Source organism: Dendropsophus ebraccatus, chromosome 6 (assembly GCF_027789765.1).
Source record: "Dendropsophus ebraccatus isolate aDenEbr1 chromosome 6, aDenEbr1.pat, whole genome shotgun sequence".
NCBI classification, from domain to species: Eukaryota; Metazoa; Chordata; class Amphibia; order Anura; family Hylidae; genus Dendropsophus; species Dendropsophus ebraccatus.
The window spans coordinates 77,940,188-77,964,717 of NC_091459.1; the positions used below are offsets into that span (position 1 = coordinate 77,940,188).

The 24,530-nt window shown below is 43.8% G+C and overlaps 1 protein-coding gene across 1 annotated transcript; it reads left to right on the forward strand.

Annotated features, from left to right (window-relative positions):
- The first annotated feature begins 688 nt into the window (after positions 1–688).
- Positions 689–22,993, forward strand: LRRC31 (leucine rich repeat containing 31). The gene is made up of 10 exons (XM_069973822.1): positions 689–960; positions 2,918–3,166; positions 6,017–6,151; positions 7,591–7,758; positions 11,608–11,775; positions 12,250–12,417; positions 14,897–15,064; positions 19,959–20,126; positions 20,568–20,735; positions 21,868–22,993. Exons 1-10 carry the CDS (start codon positions 948–950, stop codon positions 22,182–22,184), a joined length of 1,722 nt encoding a protein of 573 aa, XP_069829923.1. The 5' UTR covers positions 689–947; the 3' UTR covers positions 22,185–22,993.
- Positions 22,994–24,530: the final 1,537 nt, after the last annotated feature.

Sequence of the window (24,530 nt, forward strand, 5' to 3'; positions counted from 1 at the left end):
AGGCTGATTGGGATCAGAGCTCACCTGATCCCAAAACCCACACTGGATCGAGGGGGAGGGAATGGCAAGTCCCACTACCAAAACCTACCTGCCATTCCATGTAAGTCCAGGCCCGGCAATAATAAATAATAGCTCAGCAGCATAACACTGCTGAGCACAGATGCCTCCTGGACTCACCATCTCACACTGTGTATCAACCTGGGTGAGATGTACATCCCCTCGAGCACTTTACCAGTGACATGTCCACACTATGCTTACATACATTTTTTTTAGGTATTTTAAAGCAAGATGGTGGTGGATAATGTAGGGGAGAAGAAGAAGAAGAAGAGGTATCATTTAATGCTGTTTACCTTTGGGGTTATAAAGAAGGGGACACCTGTAGCTTGTGACTACCACACAATGTAATTGTAAGTATTATTTAAACATGGTATATCCCAAATATTAGTTGTATGTATGTAGCTGGTATTTGATCACTGTGTATCAGTATTATTGGAACACAGTATGGTGGAATTTAGGTGTTCGAATTGTACATTGTACTCTATAGTCCACAATCAACATATTTTACGTTTCTTATTCTGTAACCTGAGCTAGCGACTGACTCAGCCTCTTACCAGCATTCCTCTTGGCAACTCATACTTAAAGTTTTAAGCCAAAGTCCACCTGCTTATTTCCTGGGTTGTCATGTCTTGCGCTGCTGCATTACCTGTTCTAGTGTAGATAGGACTGTTCTGTGCAGAGGAGCTTGTCTGGTTACATGATCACACCTTTCTACTTCAGTCTAGTACAGTGGACAGGAATGCAGGATGGCGTATGTGCACAGACAAAGCCTTGGGTCTCAAGCTGAAACGATGAATGCTACTAGCTACCTGAAGTGGTAAAATCAAAGGACGTACCCCCAACATTCTCAACATCTTGGTGCACACAACCTCTGTAAGACGGTAGAAAGCATGGACAATAAAGGTATGCTAGCAAAGACAGTGATAATTTAGATGTACTGTGAATGCGATCTTAAGAACAGGGAGTGGTATCAACATTTCCAGTGAATTGAATGAAAGACTCGTGCAACAAGTTGTATGACTGCAGACCTGTATTTACCATCTAAGCAAATGAGGTAGTAACAATAGGAAAGAGTACCTGGAGCAATGTTTTAATTAGTCTTTTTTTATACGTAATTATTATTTTGTAAAGTGTTATTATTGATTTGTGAATAATAAGGGTCTGAATGCACAGTGCGCTATGGTGAATTATCATTAGTGTGGCCAATCTGAAAATGTCCTCTCCATTTAATTGTTAGTGTTTAGTAACATAATAAATCAATGGAAAAAAAAAGATATATGAAATCATTGAGAGGCTATGTTCACAAGACGTTTTTTCTTTCTGTTTTTATCTTGAAAATGACGTCAACCAATTCGCATTTTGGACACCAGTCCAAATGCCCTTTTGGTGTTTCTTTAATTAATAGTAAAGTAGGTGAAAGGACAGTGAAAAAAGAAAAAGTGTGTGTTAACAACAATAGAATAATGTGCATTGATTACAAAAGACATCCATGAGTAATGTGCATGATCATTATTTTGATGTCTGCGCACGCAACTTCCATTATTCCATCGACTTCCATCATTCCATCGAATTCAATGCATTCCATTGAGGTCAATTAAAATTCTGTAATAACTGGCGTCATTTAAAAAGGAAAGCGGGCATCTTTTCTCTCCCTTTTTTTTTTTACTTGGTGTGTGCATAGCCATATAGTCATGTGATGCAACAGATGAAATCCGCACAACACTAGATATTGTGGATTTTGATATGTGTTGCATATATGCCCCAAATCTGCTGTATTGTGTGTGGATGGAGGTTTTTTTAAACCCCATTCACTAACATTGTTCTTTGTTTAGTTGCGGATTTCAGCAATAAAATCTGCACTGAAGATCTGCATTAAATCCAGGAGATCTGCACATGGCCATTCCCACTAGGCCAAGTTTGCAGCATCACAGGAGGATCCTGATCTATTATGCACATTTCTCTGCAAAACAGTTTGTAATTAAATTGTTCAAGCATATTGGTTATCTCCAAGTGCCCATGTTGCATTTATACCTGTCTATAAAATCAATCACCAATAACATAATCAATAAATTAGAAACTACAGTATCTACCTATACTTGCTTTGAGTGCAGAATATCCCCTCAACCCCATTCACCACGGAAAATCTGTAACAATCACAGTATGCTTACAATGGATGCAGATTAGCTCCATACAGCGATTCAGCGTGCCGAGTCACATGTTAATCCACAACAGAAGTCAGTCACAGCTGCAGATTATCTGCAGAATCCACAGCAGATTAGTGGTAATTTGGTGTGAACTCCATGGAAGATGAAATATGGCTCATAAATCTGGTTCTTCATAGAGTTAGGATGTATGAACTGTTCTAGGTTAAAAAAAACGTATACCCTATCCACAAGAATCCCTCCAGAATGGGGTCCTCCATGCTTATGAATGGAGCATTGAGTCGCATATGCATGCTGCTGCCCCATTCAGGGACTTTGGGAGCATAATAATAATTCTGGTCTATGGATAGGGGATAAGTTCCTGTTCCTTTATTCTTATAATTATGTAGTACTGAAGGGTGTATAGGTGCAGCTCACAATTGTATTCCTGAGTAGGTCGAGGTTCAACTAAAAATGCCCTTACCTAGAAACGGGCAAATAATGAATAAAGTAGTATAGGAGATTCTTTAGTCCTCAAGACCACCACAGCCCTATCTTTTAAATAATATAATATAGCAAAATTATAAAAATGTATTCATGATATATCAAACTAAAAATAAAATATAATATATACACAAAAATGCACCTTATGTAGTACTGGTATATTCTTCTTTACTACTATATACTAAGCAGCCATGTTCCTTTTTCCATTTAACAAGGATCAGAGAAGAAGGAGGAACAAGTACCGAAAAGGTCTCCATTTGATATGTTGTTTAGCCAGATACAAAGGAAAAAGTCAGATAAAGGAAAGAGTGACATATTCCAAGTGAAGAGATTCTTCAAGGCATTTGATAAAGAGGCTACAAAGACAACAAATGGTGAGAGGGAACAAGTCTCTGATACCAAGCCAGGACCTGGGAATTATGGGGATCAGGGAAAAGGAAAAGAAGAGAGCAGCACTACAAAAGGTCAGCAAATAAGGTGTATATATATGTAGCTATAAAAACTACATAAAATACTGTACAATAACCCTCAAGGGCCTTTTACACAGGCCGATTATCAACCAGGAGCGTCACTAGAAACGCTCCTACAGCCAATAATTGACTTGTGTAAAAGTGACAGCAATCAGCAGAAGACTGGGCCCGATTGATTGTCTGCTTGGAAACTGCTTTAAAATCTTGTGCCGCCAAGAAAGATAAATGGAAACTGACAGCACAAATATATATGTATCCATGCTGTTAGTTTCTACATTTACCAGCCACGCTGCTTGTGATCTGGCATCTGGTTCTCTGGTCATCCGGCCGTTATAATTGTAACTTCAGGCCGCCGCCTCCAGAATGACTGACAGACAGAGGGGCAGGGCCTGAAGATTCAGACGGTTTGAAGGGAACCTGTCACACGGTGTGACAGAGCCTGCCTGACCCCCCCGTGGAGTCCTGGATACTTACTCTTTACTGGAAGTCCTGCTCCTGGACCCGGTCTCGGGACGGAGATATCGCCATCGGAAGCCGTGCGCGCGCTCACCAGAGATGTGTCCGACGCCCATAGAAAATGACTGCTCCAGTCATTCTCTATGGACATCGGACTCACCTCTGGTAATTAGCATACAGCGCGTGCTCAGCTTCCGAAGGCGATATCTCTGTCCCGGTACGGGGTCCAGGAAAGAGTAAGTATCCAGGGCTCCACCGGGGGTTTGGGCAGGCTCTGCCTCGGTACACCGCGTGACAGGTTCCCTTTAAGGACTGGAGAGCCAGATACTGGATCACAAGCTGCGCAGATGGTAAGTATAGACTGTTTGTGGTCTGAAAACTGACAACACAGATACTGTTATATCCATATCTGTGCTGTCAGTTTCTAGAGCTGTATGAACAATACAAGGTTCGTTCCTGCAGCCCATCTGCTCGATTTCTCGTGGCATGTAAAGGCACAGCAAACGAGTTTACGATCTTGATCATCAGTGGAGGGTGTTGGTGTTCCTATTACCCGCATGGACTATGTCACGTTTGTGCAAGAAAGATGAATAAAGAGACATTTTCTGCGATTGGGTGTGTGCATTCGGATGTTTTTCTTCCTCTATTGCAGTTGTTGCAATGCTGACAAGGTACATTGTCATAGGGGTCATATTTAATGCGTATGGCCACCTTAAGAGAAGATTTTACATGTTTAGTCCATTGTGTTACAGTTTGAAAATAATCAAATAATGCTAATTAAATTAGCACTTGGGGCCTATAAATTAGCAAATTTACAGTTTTCCTGGAGACCATTAATAAAACCTTGGTGAGCATTGTAAAGGGTCATTGCCATGATGCCATACCACATGCTTTCACACTTTACTGTTGAGGGATGAATATCATTCCAAAAGATTGGGCTACCAAGCCCAGCGAGTTGTGCGCACAACCCTATTATTATTAATATGGCTTGTGTACAGAATCTTCCGGGCATAGGACAGTTGCCTTGCCTCAGCTGCGTCTCTCCACATCGAAGTGTAGAGAGTATGTGGCAATGCATACTGGCTGTGACCCTTTAAGAACATCTAGTAGTCTGCAAAATGTGAAGTCACTTTTGGTTATTGGAGAATAAAGGCTCATGCACACAGACCTAAGCTATAATATAATGGTAATATTAGCCTATAATGGTTTTGTACCTCTGTGTAATGCCATATGTGTGTATTGAGATGTATATGGATCCACACTGCCACATCAGCACCATTTGTCTCCTTCAAGCTGTTACATAGAATGACCAGTTTTGAAGCAGGAAATCATTCAAAATTCATATGGTGCTTGTGCAGAACACCATCTCGAAACACTATGGAAAAATATTACACCATACAGAGCTTCACAGGTGCAGTTTACACATCCATACAGAGTGTTGGAATGATTTGATTCTGACCTTTACTGACCACGTCGCTGGCTTACGGATTTCCCCATCTTACTGCAGGAGATGGGTTCCATGGGGATACTATAGAATCCCTCTGCTGCAGCAAGTTAGGGAGGGAAGCACTCAGCCATGCCCTTCTCTTTGCTCACTCTATTCACCTGTCAGGTTCTGAGCACCCAGACAACAAATGATCAAAACCTTTGACATGTTTTTGAGACAAAGGTCTTCTTAAAGTGACTCTGTACTCACAATCTGTCCCCCCAAACCACTTGTACCTTCGGATAGCTGCTTTTAATCCAAGATCTGTCCTGGGGTCCGTTCAGCAGGGGATGCAGTTATTGTCATAAAAACAAATTTTAATCCTGCAGCGCTGTGTCTAACGGCTGGGGCTTACATTTGTATATGCATTAGGCTGGCACACCCTCTCTGTCCTTCCTCCCCACCCTCCTCATCATTAGGAATGATCCAGGAACATTTACTGCTGTTTGAGCTTTGCACAGGTGTATTAACGATCCAGCCCATGTTCAATATACACAGGTGGGGAATAGGAAGCAATCTGCATGGAGCATTCTTAATGAGGAGGAGGGTGGGGAGGAAGGACAGAGAGGGTGTGCCAGCCTAATGCATATACAAATGTAAGCCCTGACCGTTAGACATAGCGCTGCAGGATTAAAAGTTGTTTTTATGACAATAACTGCATCCCCTGCCGAACGGACCCCAGGACAGATCTTGGATTAAAAGCAGCTATCCGAAGGTACAAGCGGTTTGGGGGGGGGGGGGGGATTGTGGGTACAGAGTCGCTTTAAATGACAGTAACACTATGATAGTGACACTTTATTGTCATAAAGGTCATACTTGGATCCCCGCTGGGATAGTTTCTGTACTACACTACAATAACTATACAGTATATCAGTTTGCTGACTATATTTTGTATTGCACAGAGGAGGATCAGCTTGATCCAGATAGCGGCTGGTGGAAGGTGAACCAGTTTATGGAGAAGTATGGTAAAAAAGCAGAAATTCACTTTATAAACCTAAATAACTGTGGTCTGACAGCTACTGGCGTAAAGGAGCTTGGTAAGTGAAAGTTTACAGCAGTAATGCTATTTTAGTTGATCACTGTTGATAGCATTTTATTATATTTCCTCTTATTAGGTAACACTGTATGCACATTTTACCTTATAAAGAACTATTTATGTGTATGTGTATGAAATTAGAAAAATATGGCTACTATATTGTAGAAACAGTCACTGCCCCATTCAAGTGAATGGAGCTGAGCTGTAATACCAGACAGGTCATGGGCAGGGGTGGCGCTTTTTTTCAATACTTTTTTCAATACTTCAAAGTTTTCAGCTTTAGGATGACGAGATGATAAGTTAGGTTAAAGAGTCACTGTCGTTGTTTTTGGTTTTTTTTTTACAAAAATCAGTCAGGCTATTTTAAGAAACTTTGTAATTAAGTTTATTAGGCAAATATGCCATTATCTGCATTCAAAAAGGCTTTCCCCAGTTCCCCCCCTCCCTTCCTCTCATCCACTGCTCATTATCAGGAAATCTTCACTAGTTTACATCAGTCGAGCCCTGTCTGTTCTATGGAGAGGGGAGGGGGGAGGAGGGAGTAGGGAGATTAGTCACTGGCAGAGAGCAGAGAACAAAGGATTACAGAGGAGATTCAGAGGAGATAGCCTGGTGATGTAGCTGTAAAGTAACTCTTTGTTGTCCTGTTTTGGTGCCTCATTTTCCTCCACCCCTCCCCTTTCCATAGATAACCATGAAGACAGATAAAAATGCATTTTTCGGCTAATAAACCCAATTACAAAGTTTCTTAAAATCGCCTGTACTATTGATTTCTGCAAAAAAAAATTTAAACGACAGTGACACTTTAAACATTTTTTGCATACATTGAATTGAAAAACTTGTCTCCTTCTTCTCTCCACAGTAAATGTTTAAAAATGCAGCAATTATTATTATTTAGTCAGTATCTTTCCTTATAACCAAGTACTGTTAAAGGGGTAGTGCGGCGCTAAGAAATTATTCACAAAATAACACACATTACAAAGTAATACAACTTTGTATTGTATGTTATGTATGTGAATGTCCCCCTTCCCCGTGTTCCCCGCCCCCCGCCCGTGGACCTGGAATTGTAGTGCATTATACATACTTGATTCGTGTCAACCCCTGTCCGCCGTCTTCTGACAATGATGTAATCTTCGGGAGGCCGGCCAACCTGCTCCTGCCGTCCCTCATGCCAGCCCCCCCTCTGCCGCGTCATAACTGTGCTCAGCTGCGATTGGCTGAGCATAACTGTGCTCAGCCAATGGTGGCTGAGCACAGTTATGACGCGGCAGAGGGGGGCCGACAGGGGGGCAGGAGCAGGTGGAAGGGGGCCATTCACATACATAACATACATTACAAAGTTGTATAACTTTTTAAATGTGTGTTATTTTGTGAATAATTTCTCAGCGCCGCACTACCCCTTTAATGAATATTTTCAACAACACTTATATCTTCCCTCAGCTTCACTGATGCCATTTCTCCCAGATGTTGAAGAAATGAATCTTTCTTGGAATGAGTTGGTTGGTGGATCTATGGTGTTACTGGCCCCACATCTCTGTCATGTCACTAGACTAAGAATACTGAGCCTAAGCAACTGTGGTTTGACTGCTGACGATGCTGGTGCTTTAGGTATGATTTTCTGGGGATAGGCATAACCAAACAGTTTGCCATTTCAGTTTTGGGGTCCCATTGTTACACATTGCGCAGATCCCATAAGTGAATCTTTTTAGTACTGTAAGGTAGGTGGGTACCACTCAGTGGCAGATTAAATGTACCCTGGGCCCCAGGCTGTCCACCCAACCTGCCCCCCCCCAGTCAATTTGCCCACATTATAATCCGCTACTGCCCCCCCCCCCCCCCCGCTGTCCCCAATAAACACTGCCTGCCTCCCCTCCCTGCTGGCCCCAATAAACATAATGTTCGGTCCCTTGCTGCTACCCCCAGTAAGCATTGCCCACCCCACCTCCACTGCCCCCAATAAACATATTGCCACCTCAACTGGTCCCCTGATGTCCCCCCCCCCAAGGTCACAGCAGCACAGAGGATGGAAAGAGAGGAGGGTGCTGATCTTATAGGGGAGGTCGCAGTTTCCCACAGCACAGAGGATGTCAGGAGAGGAGGGTGCTGATCTATAGGGGAGGTCACAGCAGCACAGAGGATGTCAGGAGAGGAGGGTGCTGATCTATAGGAGATGTCCGAGCAGCACAGAGGATGTCAGGAGAGGAGGGTGCTGATCTATAGGGGAGGTCCGAGCAGCACAGAGGATGTCAGGAGAAGAGGGTGCTGATCTATAGGAGAGGTCCGAGCAGCACAGAGGATGTCAGGAGAGGAGGGTGCTGATCTATAGGGGAGGTCACAGCAGCACAGAGGATGTCAGGAGAGGAGGGTGCTGATCTATAGGAGATGTCCGAGCAGCACAGAGGATGTCAGGAGAGGAGGGTGCTGATCTATAGGGGAGGTCTGAGCAGCACAGAGGATGTCAGGAGAAGAGGGTGCTGATCTATAGGAGAGGTCCGAGCAGCACAGAGGATGTCAGGAGAAGAGGGTGCTGATCTATAGGGGAGGTCACAGCAGCACAGAGGATGTCAGGAGAGGAGGGTGCTGATCTATAGGAGAGGTCCGAGCAGCACAGAGGATGTCAGGAGAGGAGGGTGCTGATCTATAGGGGAGGTCTGAGCAGCACAGAGGATGTCAGGAGAAGAGGGTGCTGATCTATAGGAGAGGTCCGAGCAGCACAGAGGATGTCAGGAGAGGTGGGTGCTGATCTTATAGGGGAGGTCCCAGCAGCACAGAGGATGTCAGGAGAGGAGGGTGCTGATCTATAGGGGAGGTCCTAGCAGCACAGAGGATGTCAGGAGAAGAGGGTGCTGATCTATAGGGGAGGTCACAGCAGCACAGAGGATGTCAGGAGAGGAGGGTGCTCGTCTTATAGTGGAGGTCGCAGCGCCCAGCAACACAGAGGATGTCAGGAGAGGAGGGTGCTGATCTATAGGGGAGGTCCCAGCAGCACAGAGGATGTCAGGAGAGGAGGCTGCTAATCCTATAGGAGATGGTCCCGCTTTATAGATGGTCCCCCTCTTTCCCCCTTATAGATGGCCCCCCTCTTTCCCCTCTATAGATGGTTCCCCTCTTTCCCCTCTATAGATGGTCCCCCTCTTTCCCCCCTTATAGATGGTCCCCCTCTTTCCCCCTCTATAGATGGCCCCCCTCTTTCCCCCCTTATAGATGGCCCCCCTCTTTCCCCCCTTATAGATGGCCCCACTCTTTCCCCCTTTATAGATGGTCCCCCTCTTTCCCCCTTGCACAGCAGTCAGTAAATAACACAAAAATAACAAAATACAACTCACCTACCCTGCGTTCCCCCGTCGATCCTCTCTCCTTCTGCAGTCTCCGGCTGATGCGCGGCTGCCGGGGATGTCCCGTCCTCTCCCCGGCAGCGTGCGCATCACACAGCTCCTAGTGCCGCCTGGGCCCTGACTTCCGGTACACAGAGCGTCTCTAACGTGCGCTCCCAGTACGGGAAGTCAGGGCCCCAGGCGTACAGGGAGCTGTGTGATGCGCGCTGCCGGGGAGAGGACGGGACACCCCCGGCAGCCGCGCATCAGCCGGAGGCAGCCGGAGACTCTTGTGACCACAAGCGAAACAACGCTTGCGGTCACAAGAGTGCAGTGGCGAGGGGAAGGGGGCCTCCCGGGCGGCATTATAATGTGGGCGGCGTGGCATGGGCCCCCCCGGAGCCTTGGGCCCCAGGCGGCCGCCCAAACCGCCCACATTATAATCCGCCACTGGTACCACTGAAAAGATATGCTGCCAACCCACCTTGTGAATATATTAGGACCCACTTGCCAGATGAAATAAAAGATCAGAAATCAATGAAGTACATGAAGCAGAGAATAGCCAAAGATATCAACAACAATGCAATACTGGTTATCTCTCTCAGTACCAGAACAGGTTTTACAACTCTAAGGGTTTACTATACCAAATATATCTTTCTAGGATCTGGGACACTAGCTTAAATTTCTTGTGTTCAGTCCGTATTGGTCACAGCAAACAAGTAACAGTAATATAAACCTCCTTACACGCTGATCAGCCTACAAATGAGCGCTTGCTTGTCTATTAAGTATTGTGCAGCTCTGTAAAACCTTTCTAGTTCCATACAATTACACATAGCCTATTTAAAACTTTTATAGTAAAATAAATCTGCTAATATGAATCCTGATGAAAGCCGAGTCTAGAGGGAGAATCCATACTGTTGTGCGCTCCACATGCATATGTTTACATTTAAGGTGTGGGAGAAGTATCATCTTTATTACTCAGAATATTCACATGTTCTAATCGCCTCCCTAAAAATAAATATATGAATGGATTACTTGAAGCTGCATTCTACTTGTCACTTTACTTTGGCTAGAGATGTATTGTATAGAATGTAACACAGATCACTGCAAATTTGAGTCTAAAAAGTGTGAGTAAAAAAGTTTGTTCAAAGATTTTTCTACAAGCTATAACACCTTTAGAAAGCACTGTAAGAATCTGATAAATTCATGTCCTAGGGACATGTCAGAAGTTTTTATTGGCTGGCGTCTGAGTGTCCAGAGACCAGAGATTACTAGAACGAGCAGGCCATGTGCTTCTCTCCTGTTCTGTGTCTATGTAAGCAAACTGGTCCCATACACTTACACGATGATTCTCCTCATAGGACAGAATGCTGGGAAAGAATGCACTTTGCCCTGACATTCCCTGGAAAGTTTTAATGATAGATATATCAAATTTGTTTTTATAAATGTCGATGCCTATTTAAATTGTCCTTGTCATTTAATTAAAAAAAAAGGTTTTGACAACAAGTTTAGGTTGGGGTGAGAGCATTCAGACCCTCTCCAATGGCTATAAACCAGGCGGAAGAAGCATAAGGCTAAGCACTTCTCTCCATGTCCTGCTTGTTGCTGCACAAGACAGACTCTGTATTAACCAACTTTATGAGGTAGGGGTTGTCCCACCATGTCCTGCTGAGAGGTCATGATGGGAGTTGTACTTCTGCAGCCTGTGGCCATCCAGGTTGCAGAAGTACTACTCCCATCATGTCCTGCAACCTGGGTAACCACAGACTGCAGAAGTACAACCCCCATCATGACCTGTCAGCCGGGCATGATGGGAGTTGTACTTCTGCAAGCTGTGACCATCCAGTTTGCAGAAATACATCTCTGATCGTGTCCTATTTTTCTTCTGATCAGGAAATCCTGAAAGTTTTTCCTGATGGTTTCCTGAAGGTGAAAACGGATTACTGTCAGGAAATCCTGATACTTTCCTGATGACATTTGTGGCCTCCTGATCAGGATTTCCTGACAGCAAAAACTGACACGGACGTGTGAATGGGGCCTAACAGATATATAATCGAGACTAAATATACTCATGTAATAATTGTTATAATAATGAAAAGAATATTATAAATAATGTTTAGTAACAGTAAAATTATCCATACAGGAGAAGCACTTCAGCATATTCCTAACCTGCAAGTACTGGATTTATCATGGAACAGTGATCTTGGAGGAGCCTTATCCAGACTCACACAGCACTTCTCAAGCAGTTGTGAATTGAAGTCATTAAGTTTAACAGAGTGTAGCCTTAAAGCAGAGGATGGGGAGTCACTAGGTAAACACATCAATTGTCTCTCTCATTTTCTTTCTCTCGCTCTCTCTCATCCAGTGGTCAAGTGATGTACATGGAAGAAGTGGGGTGCCATAGCAAAGACTGAAATTGTGCTTTAGTTATGGCATCTGATCGACTGCTGTATGTCCTGCAGGAAGTGGTATTTTCTTTTCAGTCTGACATGGTGCTCTCTGCTGCCACCTCTGTCCGAGACAGGAACTGTCCAGAGCCACAGTAAATTCCCATAGAAAACCTCTATTCCTCTATCTATCCATCTTAGATGACCACTGCATTTTGCATGACATTGTGACACTGCAACCCCTCTACCAAAGCAGGAGGTACAAGGTGCATAAATCTTTTTTTGGGGGGAGGAAATAAAGAGAGGCAGTGGGCAAAGGAAACATTGGTTTGCTGATGTTTTTTTGTGTAGATATGAACATCACTTTAAGTGAATAATCTTTGTTCTCCATATTTTAGCACAGGTTTTAAGCAAGATGTCCAAAATAGAATTTTTGGAACTTTCAGCAAACAAAGAGCTTGGAACTGCAATGAAGACTATCACTGAAGAACTGAAACACTGCTCAAGTTTGTGTGTTTTAAAACTGCGTTCCACTGGTCTACGGCAGGACAGCATCACTTTTCTGAGTAAGTTAGTAACTACTGTATATGTCCTACAATATTTACAGCCTTAGTACATCTGCTTATCTTCTCCAAGCCTCCATCTCAAAACATAACTGGCAGTCTCCAATAAACCACTACCCTTGCCTTCCCTGCCCTCCTTACTATGTAGTAGCCACCTAGTTATACATAGTAACATGCTGCCATGGTGCAGCATGAAGAATGGCTGGAGGTTAGAGGTAGTGCTGTGTTGAGGTTATTAGACAAATAGTACTTTTCTGAACTTATTCAAATGGGTTATTCAATAAACTGAACAAAGTGTCTCTCAGCTGTGATCCTTGTGGGGTGATGTGCGGTACATCCATGTGACCACTACAACTTAGCTGGACTCAATGGTTATACGTTCATGCACAGAGGTTCAGCCTGGGGGGGGGGGGGGGGGAGTGAGTCTCAGTGGGCCCCCAACCAACCTCAGTAAATGACAATGCTTTCCGAATAACAAAGAAGCCAGACTACTGCAACACAACTAAATGGAATAATTACTTTACTAATCTATAGAAACAATGCATGACAATGCATTAAAAATGTAGGAGAAATCAGCCCTGATAATCATGGTGTACAGGGTATATGAGAGCAGCCAATTTATGCCTCCATGTAGTATTTAGACCCAATTTTAGCCCTCATATAGTTCGCAGGGTCCCTCTATGCTCTCATATTGTAAAAAAGCCACCATCTATACCCTAACATAGTAGATTTTATTAACCCCTTGTTCCACCATATAGAAGATAGACCTTCCCTGTGTACCCCCATAAAGTAGTCATGCCCCCCTGTACCTTCATAATGAAATTCGTCTTCTCTGTGAATTCATATAGTAGTTAGGCCTTCTGTGCCCCAATATAGTTATTATTTCCCTCTGTTTCTATGTAGTAGTAGTTAGGGCCCTCTGTGCCCTCATATAGATGTTAGACTCCCCTCTGTGCTTCTATCTAGTCTTTAGACCTCTCTGTGCAGGCAATCCCCCCCCCCTCAAAAAAAAAGGTAGTATCCTCCATGTAGGCATCCCCTCCAGCACCATCTCATGTAGATAATCCCCCTGGTATGTATTCCCCATGCAGCCACCCCCGTCTTTAGCAGTAGTCTTCCTGGTAATCTCCTGGTGGTTAGACACCCCAACCACCACCACCACTGTGAGTAGACTGTACCTCCAAATTAGGTACCCCCTTTTCAGTTAGCCAGCACATCCCATAGCCCAACCGCCAGGCATTAGCCCACTCACCCACATAGGTCTCCTCCTCTATAACTAAGGGGGAAAAAGCCATACTTAACTGCTGTGCGGTTGCAGTACTGCAGTCTTCTGATGTCAACTCTCTCCCCGCTCTGTAAGCGCATGAGTGACATCACTAGCTCTAAGGAAGGGAACGGCCTCTTGTGGCCACAACAGTGATTGGCAGGGTGGAGAGCCAATGCTCTGCTCGCCTTGTCAATCACCCTGCTGCATTCAACTGTATTTTTTCCTTGCATACAAGCGCATACAGCTAAATGGTCAGACACAACATTCGGTAGCTGTGTGGGCCCCCCAGGAGCACTGGTTTCTGGCCAGGGGGCACCTACAGCCAATAGACATTTGTTAAGTCAATAGCAATAGCTTTTGTGGACAGCATTAACTGGGGAAATCTTAAGTGGGCCCCCTACCTGTGTGGGCCCAGGAGCAGCCGCTCCCCACCACGCCAACCACCAAATTATGCTACTGATGTGACCACTTAGGTCAGTGACTGGCTGAAGGGCACATAATAAGTGTTTTTATTTTATTTTTATTTTTTTATTTCTTGAGGCTAAGTTCACATCCTGTTTTTTCACCCAAGCCAGTCTATATGTCCACAAAATGTGAAAATGAGTACAATGTAGTCATAATATTGTGTCTACATTCCGTCCATTTTCCAAATGTATCCTTTCTTTTGTGCAGGACTGCAAGAGTGGCCTACCTGCCCAAACACATTCTACATCCAGCAAATAGACAGGATGTAGTCATATTGTGGTCAACCACTCTTCTGAGTCCAGGAAATGATGTCCAGTCACATCAGTGGGTTGTCTATGTAACGCAGGACAGAACAGGTCCTCCAAACAGAGATGTTCTTTGTAACCACTCACCACTTTGACCAAGTTGTATATGATATGTGTATGAGGTTTTACCTGTCATGTGTTATAATATATATGTGTATGCATGTAACCAGTAGAGATGAGCAGATTTCCCGAAGTTGGGGTTCGTATGAACCTGAACTATCGGCATCTGACTCCCGCTGTCTGCCGGCTCCGTGCAGGGGGTGGATACAGCCTACGAACCCGAACTTCGGAAAATCCGCTCATCTTTAGTAACCAGCTGTTATCCTCCATTAGGTATTTGCATAAGATAATACAGTGAAATATACAGTATATGCCTTTATGGAATCTCTTTTTCCCATCTTCCCAAGAGACAATTGGTTGTCAATTTTTTTTTTCTTTATTTAAGGTTCTGCTTTCCAGTATTGGCCTTATTTACGGAAACTGGATTTATCATGCAATAAGGCAACAGGAGGTGGATTCTGTGAGGCTGCAGCACAACTAACAGCGTTTAAACAACTGGAACTACTAGATATTCATCAATGCTCCCTTTCCAGTGAAGATGTTACAGCACTAAGTAAGGCTTTTTTTTTATTTGTAACATCAGTATTAATATTACCAGGTACTCTTTAAACATGACAACCATTTCAAATCACATTCAAAGGGAATGTGTCATTAGAAAATGCCACTTAAATCAAGTTTTGTTTATGCTCAACATACATTATAAGGATTTATGGTGATTTACTTTATTTTCATTGTCACAGCTTTATCTTGAAACCTTGCAGTTTTCATTCTGGCTACTGGGCGTAATAATAAGCTGACATCTGTGCTTTATGGAAAACTTTTAGCGGTTTCCTCATTTACATCACAGACAGTGAAAGATGACTCTGGCATATGGTTAACACAGGATTTGTGTTGTCATATTTCTAAAAGCTCAAGCAAGATGGCCCAATGGTATTGAAAATTGAATTAAAAGACAAATAAGACCATATATATTTGTATTAGTATCTGGTTTCGGTCAATTAAAGTAGCGATTAGAGATGAGCGAACCTGGAGCATGCTCGAGTCCATCCGAACCCGATCGTTCGGCATTTGATTAGCGGTGGCTGCTGAAGTTGGATAAAGCTCTACGGTTGTCTGGAAAACATTGATATAGTCATTGGCTGTATCCATGTTTTCCACATAGCCTTAGGGCTTTATCTAAGTTCAGCAGCCACCGCTAAGCAAATGCCGAACGATCGGGTTCGGATGGACTTGAGCATGCTCAAGGTTCGCTCATCTTTAGCGGTGATACATTCTCTATAAATAGAATCTATCTGCTCCAAATCATGTTCCAAACTGTTGACACTGTTAGATAGCTGTTGCATCAAGGAGATACACAGTATCTCTCATATATCCAGCTGTGTTTCCAGGATATAGAAAATTCTTTTATTTTATAGTACAAAGATACAACACCAACAACCAACAGTGTTATAGGGAAAAATACAAACAATCTTTACTATTGCATAGATTAAGAATTAGTTAACCCCTTCCCGTTAGCAATACGTAGATGTACGTTCCTGCTGCGCATACCAAGTGCACCAGGAACTTATATACACGTTCCTGACACTGAAGGAGTTTGATGTGTGAGGGACCGCTGCTGCATCTGCGTTTCATTAACCCCTTAATTGCCGCGATCTATAGCAATTGCAGCGTTTAACTCCTTCGCTTCAGTAACATGTATATATACGTTCCTATTGCACATACCCCGTGCAGTAGGAATGTATATATACGTTCTTGACTTCAGGGGGCTTTGTGATGAGAGCAGGATCACTGCAGAGATAGCGATCCCACTCTCATCTGAGTCCAGCACCGGAGGTAATGAGAATCAGCTGCGATCCCGCAGCCGACCCTCATTAACCCCTTAGTGACCCCCGATACGGCAGTCCCTAACGGGCCGGTGCTGGCGCTGCATTTCATCTCCCCCCATGGGGCAGTGATCGGGGACCATGGGGCAGTGATCGGGGACCCCCCTGCGGGGTCCCTGTACAGGCGATCAGCGGTATATACTATATACCGCTGATCGCTTGTACCATGTGCTGCCAGCACTTTTTATCCCCTGTCACCATAAATGATTGGTGACAGGGGATAAAATGTGATGCCGCGCCCGCCACCCCCCCAGTCCCCCCCCCCCCCCCTTCCCCATATACTCACCGGATCCAGGGAGGTCCTTCCTCTTCAGCGTCCAGGCTGGCTGGTCAGCGTCCTGGCTGGTTATGAAGTGCGCATGCGCTCCACAACCAGCCAAGCTCTGAAAATTTTAAGTGACAGAGACCATTTTGGTCTCTGTCACTGAACTATGATTACTGTGATAGAAAATATCACAGTAATCATAGTAATACAGTGAAAATGATTGTATAAAGTACAAAAAGTGACAAACATATAAAAAAGTAAAACACAAACTTTTTATTATAGTAATAATTGCAGTTTACTCCCAAATTACCCCTAACCCTCAAAGATTACCGTAACCGCCCCAGGTTGCCCGTAACCACCACAGGTTGTCTGTAATCACGACAGATTGCACGTAACCCCCCAGATTACACGTAACCACCGCACGTTGCCCGTAACCACCGCACGTTGCCAGTGACCCCCTCCAAATTGTCTGTAATCACCCCAGATTGCCTGTAACCACCCCAAATTACATGTACCCACCCCAGATTACCTATAAGCACTTCAGTCTATCTGTAACAATCCTAGATTGTCTGTAACCCCCCCAGGTTGCCTGTAACCACTGCATGTTGCGCATAACCACCCCAGGTTGCCCGTAATCATGCCAGATTACATGTAACCCCCCAGATTGCATGCAACCACCACACGTTACCTCTGACCACCGTACGTTGCCTCTGACCGCCGCACGTCGCCTCTGACCACCGCACCTTGCCTCTGACCGCCGCACCTTGCTTCTGACCACCGCACATCGACTCTGACCACCGCACCTTGCCTCTGACCACCCCACCTTGCCTCTGACCACCGCACCTTGCCTCTGACCACCGCACGTGTCCTCTAACCACCCCAAATTGCCAATGACCCCCTCCAGATTGCCCGTAACCCCACCAGATTACAGGTACCCACCTCAGATTACCTATAAGCACTTCAGTTTATCCTTAACCACCCCAGATTGTCCGTAACTACCCCAGATTGTCCGTAACCACTCCAGATTGTCCGTAACCACCCGACGTTGCCCGTAACCACCCCATGTTTCCTGTAACCACAGCAGGTTGCCTGTAACCACCCCAGGTTGCTGTAACCACAGCAGGTTGCCCCTGACCACCCCATGTTGACCGTATCCACCCCAGATTACCCACAACCACCCCAGGTTGCCCGTAACCACCTCCAGATTACCCAGAACCACCCCAGACTGTCCGTAACCACCCGACATTACCTGTAATCTCATTTTTTATTTTTTTATTTTAGTAACTGCGCTATTGTAATAACTATTACTAGCTGCGGTTTTGCTCCAGCAAATTGGCACTCCTTCCCTTCTGAGCCCCACTGTGAGCCCACACAGTGGTTTATGCCCACATATGGGGTACCGTTCTACTCAGGAGAACCTGCGTTACAGATTTTAGGGTACGTTTTCTCTCCTGTTCCTCGTGAAATGAAGAAACTTCAAACTAAACCAACATATTATTGGAAAAATTCAAGTTTTTCATTTTTACTGGCCAATTTTGAATACTTTCCTCTAATACCTGTGGGGTCAAAATGCTCATCCTACCCCAAGATGAATTCTTTGAGGGGTGAACTTTCCAAAATGGGGTGACTTATGGGTTCTCTCTGCTGACACTGCAAACGCACCTGGCGCTTGGAAAATTCTTCAGCAAAATCTGCAATGGAAAAGCTAATTGGCGCTCCCTTCCTTCTGAGCCCTGCTGTGTGCCCATACAGTGGTTTATGCCCACATATGGGGTACCGCTCTACTCAGGAGAACCTGCGTTACATATTTTGGGGTGCTTTTTCTCTCATGTTCCTTTTGAAAATAAGAAACTTTAATCTAAACGTATATATTATTGGAAAATTTTAATTTTTCATTTTTTTTACGGCTTCATGGTGAATACGTTCCTCCAGCCCCTGTAGGGTTAAAATGCTCATTATACCCCTAGATTAATTCTTTAAGGTGTGTAGTTTCCAAAATGGGGTCACTTATGGGGGTTTCCAGTATACAAGCCTCCTAAATCAACTTAAAGGGTATATTCACACGAACGGTATATTCACAGACCGCAGCGAGTATATAGTTTGTGGGAACTGCCAGGACCTGCCGGACTCGCAGCGAGAATCTCGCTGCTAGACCGTTCGTGTGAATAAAGAACTGGTCCCTAAAAAAATCAGTTTTGAAAACTTTCACGAAAATGTGGTAATTTGCTGATAAATTTCTAAGCCCCGTAACACCCTAAAAAAGTTAAATATGTTTATGAAATGAAGCCAGAATAAAGAGGGCATATCGGTAATGTGACTTAGTAACTAATTTATGTGATACGACGTTCTTTTTTAGAAGCAGAGAATTTCAAAGTTCATAAAATGCAAATTTTTTTAATTTTTTATGATATTTTGATGTTTTTCACAAAAAACACACATAGTAGTGACCAAATTTTGCCACTAATATAAAGCGCCATATGTGATGAAAAAACAATCTCAGAATCGCTAGCATACGTTAAAGCATCACTGAGCTATAAGCGTATAAAGTGAGACAGGTCAGATTTTGAAAAATGAGCCTGGTCATTAAAGGGTTGTGCGGCGGTAAAGAATTATTGACAGAATAACACACATTACAAAGTTATACAACTTTGTAATGTATGTTATGTCTGTAAATGGCCCCCTTCCCCGTGTCCCACCACCCCCACCCGTGTACCCGGAAGTGTGGTGCGCTATACATACCTGTCACGTGCCGACTCGTCTCCGATCTTCAGTCTGCGATGTCTTCGGATGGCCGGGCCGAATCCCTCCGAGCGTCCTGAGTGCTGGCCGCCCTCTTCAGCGTCATCAGATGCTCAGCCGCGATTGGCTGAGCACAGTTTGGCCGATGACACGGCCGCGTCGGCCGAGTCAGCACGTGACAGGTATGTATAGCGCACCACACTTCTGGGTACACGGGTGGGGGTGGTGGGACACGGGGAAGGGGGCCATTCACAGACATAACATACATTACAAAGTTGTATAACTTTGTAATGTGTGTTATTCTGTCAATAATTCTTTACCGCCGCACTACCCCTTTAAGGGCCAAATAGGCTTGGTCTTGAAGGGGTTAAGGAACTCAGTGACAGAACAAGCAGGAGGCTGCAGGGGTCCCAATCACATGTACCGACGGGTAGGGGTAAGCCTCTTACCTCTGTCCTGTCGGTTCGACAACCTGAGGTGTACTGGGCAGTCTGACGGGTCAACTAGTAGTAGAAACAGAGGAACTGTGAGATTGTGTCTAATGATTAGTATTTTTACAGCCCAGGTCATACCACTTCTATCCAACCTTCAGTCTCTGGATTTATCATCTAACAAAAGTATTGGCCTTTCTTCTGAACATCTTTTCAGCCGACTACGTTTTTTGCCCAAGTTGAAATCTGTGAATATCAGCAACTGCACATTAAAGAAAGAATCCTTTGCAGGCCTAGGTATGGATTTATATCTCAATATTACTGCAACATATTGGCAAATGATCACTCTCTGAGCACAATGTTGAATTAGAAATGCCTAAATAGGTTAATTGTCAGTATTTGGAACTTATTTTAGTCAGTATATTTTACCAGAACCAGGAGTGGAGCCAGCACAGAGAAAAACAATACGAGAAAGGTTTTCGGTGTCACCTCCACTTCTGGTTTTAGTATACGCAGTGTCCAAAATGGGTTCAAAATATTAAGTGTCAACCCAACCTTAATTACTAAAATAATAAGAGTAGTCTAGAGAATTCTTCACTGCCATTTTCCTAAATGGTTTTCCTAAATGATGAGTTCATATCATTGTCTGTATCTGACCATAAATGCACCATGTAGTATATGTTAAAGTAGAGGACAGGTGCTTTGTACAGTGCAAGTAACTATACCAATTATCCGTAGCTGAAGCCTCACATTACCTAATGGACCTTGAAATGCTGGATCTTTCCTGGAATAAATGTGTTGGTGGAAACCTGAAGCTGCTATCTGAAACTCTGAAATCTGCTACAGGCCTACAAAGCCTCCTGCTGAGCAGCTGCAATCTGGTTACACAGGACCTGGCAGTCATAGGTAATAATGTTTGTGCTATATAACAAACAAGCTTGTTGTTTTAGGTGACCATAAACATTATTCATACTGTCGGGAATCGAAGAACATCTATTCCATGTTAGTGTGTCCTGACCTTTACCTGATGGTAGATGTAGGGGGAAACAGTTTCAGGTATATTGGATTTCAACATACCAAATTCATTGTTCTCATGATAAATAAGCCACTGCCAGAGGTGTTTGTTGGCAACTGATTCCCCTCTTCCCACTGAATGCATGCATACATTCATGTCTGTGAAAGGAATGGGGGAACGGTCAGGAGAAATAGCTGAATGAACATTTGCTGATGGCATTCTACACGGAACACGGTTTACACGGAACAAGGACATGGAAGACCTGTAACAGGGAAAAAGTGTTTTATTCCTGCGCACAAGGCATGAAGAAGGCAACTAGTCATCTGGACTTAAAGTGCCATCTCTCTGCCTGTCAGTCATTCTTGCAGAGTGCTCTGACAGACAGAGAGCTGTGACTAGTCACAGACAGCTCTTCGCCCAGATGACTAGATGCTGCCCCTTTCCCGGTCTTGTGCTCCTGAATGAAAAACATTTTTCCCCTATATAAAATAACCAGGTAGACACCACTTGTATGGTAGGAGAGCTGCTATAGCGATCTATTGTGTGCCACTGGCAGCTGTATCAGCATAATCCTGCTGATTGGTCGCCTTTTAGAATAACTTTTCCAACACTTTTTTTTATCTTGCAGTTTAAAAAGACAGAGGAAAAAATGGGCTAGTAGAGGATTTTCATACAGAACGTTATATTGGCCCTAGATTAGTCAGAGAGAGCCTAGACCTAAGGCTGCACACGGTCCGCTCCCTGCTTTGTGTCAGTGAGAAAAAAGCCTTAAAGACTTTCATTATGAAACGTCTTATCATGCGACAGTGAGCCGCGGACTTCTCCTGGCTCGTTTCTCACGACTGGTCAGGGTTTGAACACTCAGACATGGACCTGTCAAAACTTTTGACATGTCTCTCTGTCATGGCAGTGCCTCTTTAAAGCATTCTCTATGGAAGTAGCTCCTCTGCCCATCTAGAGGGCAAACTACATGTAATGTAATAAAGTATCATAATCTTCTATTTCATTGTCCTTTAATTTCAGCCTCGGCAGCACAAAATGGTCATCTGGAAAGCTTAGAGCAGCTTGACATAGCCTACAACGACACAGTGTCTGATGAAGGGTGGTCTCTATTCTTTGAAAGTGTGCCTGCTCTGAAGAACATTGTTGAATTAGATATTAGCTTGAGACCGGCGTCATCTCATGAATGTGGACCATGGTTCATTCATTTGCTATCCAATCTGGTAAAGCTACCAAAGCTCAAGGAACTGGGAATGCAACGCTGGGCACTGTCTGAAGCAGAACGTCAGCAGCTGAACCGCATTCAAATGGAAAACAACATCAATATACATTATGAGTAATATTTACATATATATATATACAGTAGGAACATGTTCAATCTAACAAGTTTTATATGATCAGCCATCAATTCGTTACAGTGGGAACCTCCTTTAACCTCCCTAGCTTTATGTTACTGGGATTTACAGAGCTTTCAGATGTTATAAGATTACTCTGTTTACTTAATACAGAACTGGTTTTGCAGGTATGTGAAACAAGAAACCATCTTTCTGCGGACATTACATTGTACTGTGGTATTCTGAGAAAAAGGTATGAATAAATCCAGAGATTGTATCTGCTTTGAAATAGTCTACTTGTTATAGAAAATGTAATCACATGAATTAAACATGTATGATAAGAACTTTAAAGGAACAGAATAAATGTGCCACTATGACCAAGACTGTATATTTTAGCATCTGTATGGTGACAATGCTAGATTAGAAGTTTCTAATCCTAGAACATAAGCTGGGGGCCTGTGTTTTTACCTAAAAGTGCTATCCAGCACAAAGTTGAAAAACAGGCCGGCCATCAAACAACATTGGTGGGTTCCTGACTCTCTGCACCCCCTGCCGGTCAGCTGTTTGGAGGGGCTGTGCTTAGCTTTACTGTTTTGAATTTGGATGAATATGAAGTATTTGTAATACAAGGCACAAGTATTGCTACAAGTATGGAGCTGTGCTTAATAAACTGCTGGACCAACCATGGCCCCTCCAAACTGTTGATAATAGAGGTGCAGAGGCAGATATCATCCATCTGAAAGCCTAGCCTAAGCACAGGTAATCAATTTTCAAGTTTCAGGTGATATTCAGGTGACATTCATATTTTGCCTTGTACAGGACACCACCTAGTGTCCTGAGTCTATGCTAGCATTCATATGTACATGAAACAAGAAGGATGAGCTCATCCTTCTTGTTTCATGTGTTATGCTTTTTGAGTTTAGTGGCTAGCACTCAGTGAATATTTTATCGGTGGTTCCTGCGTAGGGTTTTGGTATTTATAGCATTCATATGTACTACTTGGCTATTCACACTATGTAGTTTTACGGATCTGCAATCCGTGCCCCCCCAAAAAAGGACATGTCCTAGTATTGGCCTTAATTACAGAACAAATTCCCACATAGAAGTCAGTACAAATGTCCGTAATAAATACAGATCACCTAATTTAGCTATTACCTTCCCATTTTTTCTGGATCCGTACAAAATATAGATTATAGATGCACTACAGACAATTTTTTTGTAGACACAATACACGCTCCTTAAAAACTACTGAACGTGTGAATGAGGCCTAACCCTTGGATTACTTCTGTGCTTCTACAACAGGTAAGAAAATGAAACAAGATATACAAGATACAAGTTATGACTGGGTTCACACTACGTATATTTCAGTCAGTATTGTGCTCCTCATATTGTAACCTCAACCAGGAGTGGATTGAAAACACAGAAAGGCTATGTTCACACAATGTTGAAATTGAGTGGATGGCCGCCATATAACAGTAAATAACTGCCATTATTTCAATATAACAGCCGTTGTTTTAAAATAACAGCAAATATTTGCCATTAAATGGCGACCATCCACTCAATTTCAACATTGTGTGAACAGATCCTTTCTGTGTTTTCAATCCACTCCTGGTTTTGGTTTTAGTATGAGGACCACAATACTGACTGAAATATACTGTGTGTGAACCCAGGCTGAGGCTATGTTCACACTACGTAAAACTACGGCCGTAGTTCTCGTCGCAGAACTACGGCCGTAGTTTTGTGGGGTGGAACATCACCTTACTTTCAATGGGATCCCGGCTGGAGCGTACACACATCGTATACGCTCCGGCCGGGATCTATGCGGCGCCGCAAATAACTGACACGTCTGTCAGTTATTTGGCAAGCTCTGATGCGGGCGCACGCTGATGCGCCCGCATCAGAGCTCTGCGGCCGGAAAGATCACCGGGCTAAGACCGGCCAAGCCGGATGTTCACGTAATGTGCATAGCCTATACATGTAATTTTAGCAGTTTTCTTTATTAATTGTTAAATTATGTTATAAGGTCCATTCACAGTGTTTTGTTAGATCTGGTCAGAAAAAAGAACCAGCCTGATGGGAGGACAAGGCAGCGAGGTAAAGAGGGAAGGTGTGGCCTCCTCCAGCACCTGATTTATCCTGTTTTACAACTAACAGGCATAAATCTATGAAAAAATCTATTAATCTACAACTGTTCTAAAGCAGGTGTAGATTTCTGTGCTTGCCTCCTGACAGACCCAGGTTTGCTGGATTTACTAAGAGGGTGTGCCTCTTAGTAAGATCAGCAGGGTGCAAGAGGTTGGTGTGCACAGGTACGTTTGTCTTGATGAATTCGCCGCTATGTGCTGTTGTTAT

Bases quoted from the DNA above. Each gene is read 5' to 3' on its own strand.
- LRRC31 (XM_069973822.1), top strand. The intron at 3,167-6,016 runs GTCAGCAAATAA...TGTATTGCACAG, and splicing joins AGAGAGCAGCACTACAAAAG to AGGAGGATCAGCTTGATCCA. The intron at 20,736-21,867 runs GTAATAATGTTT...CTTTAATTTCAG, and splicing joins ACAGGACCTGGCAGTCATAG to CCTCGGCAGCACAAAATGGT.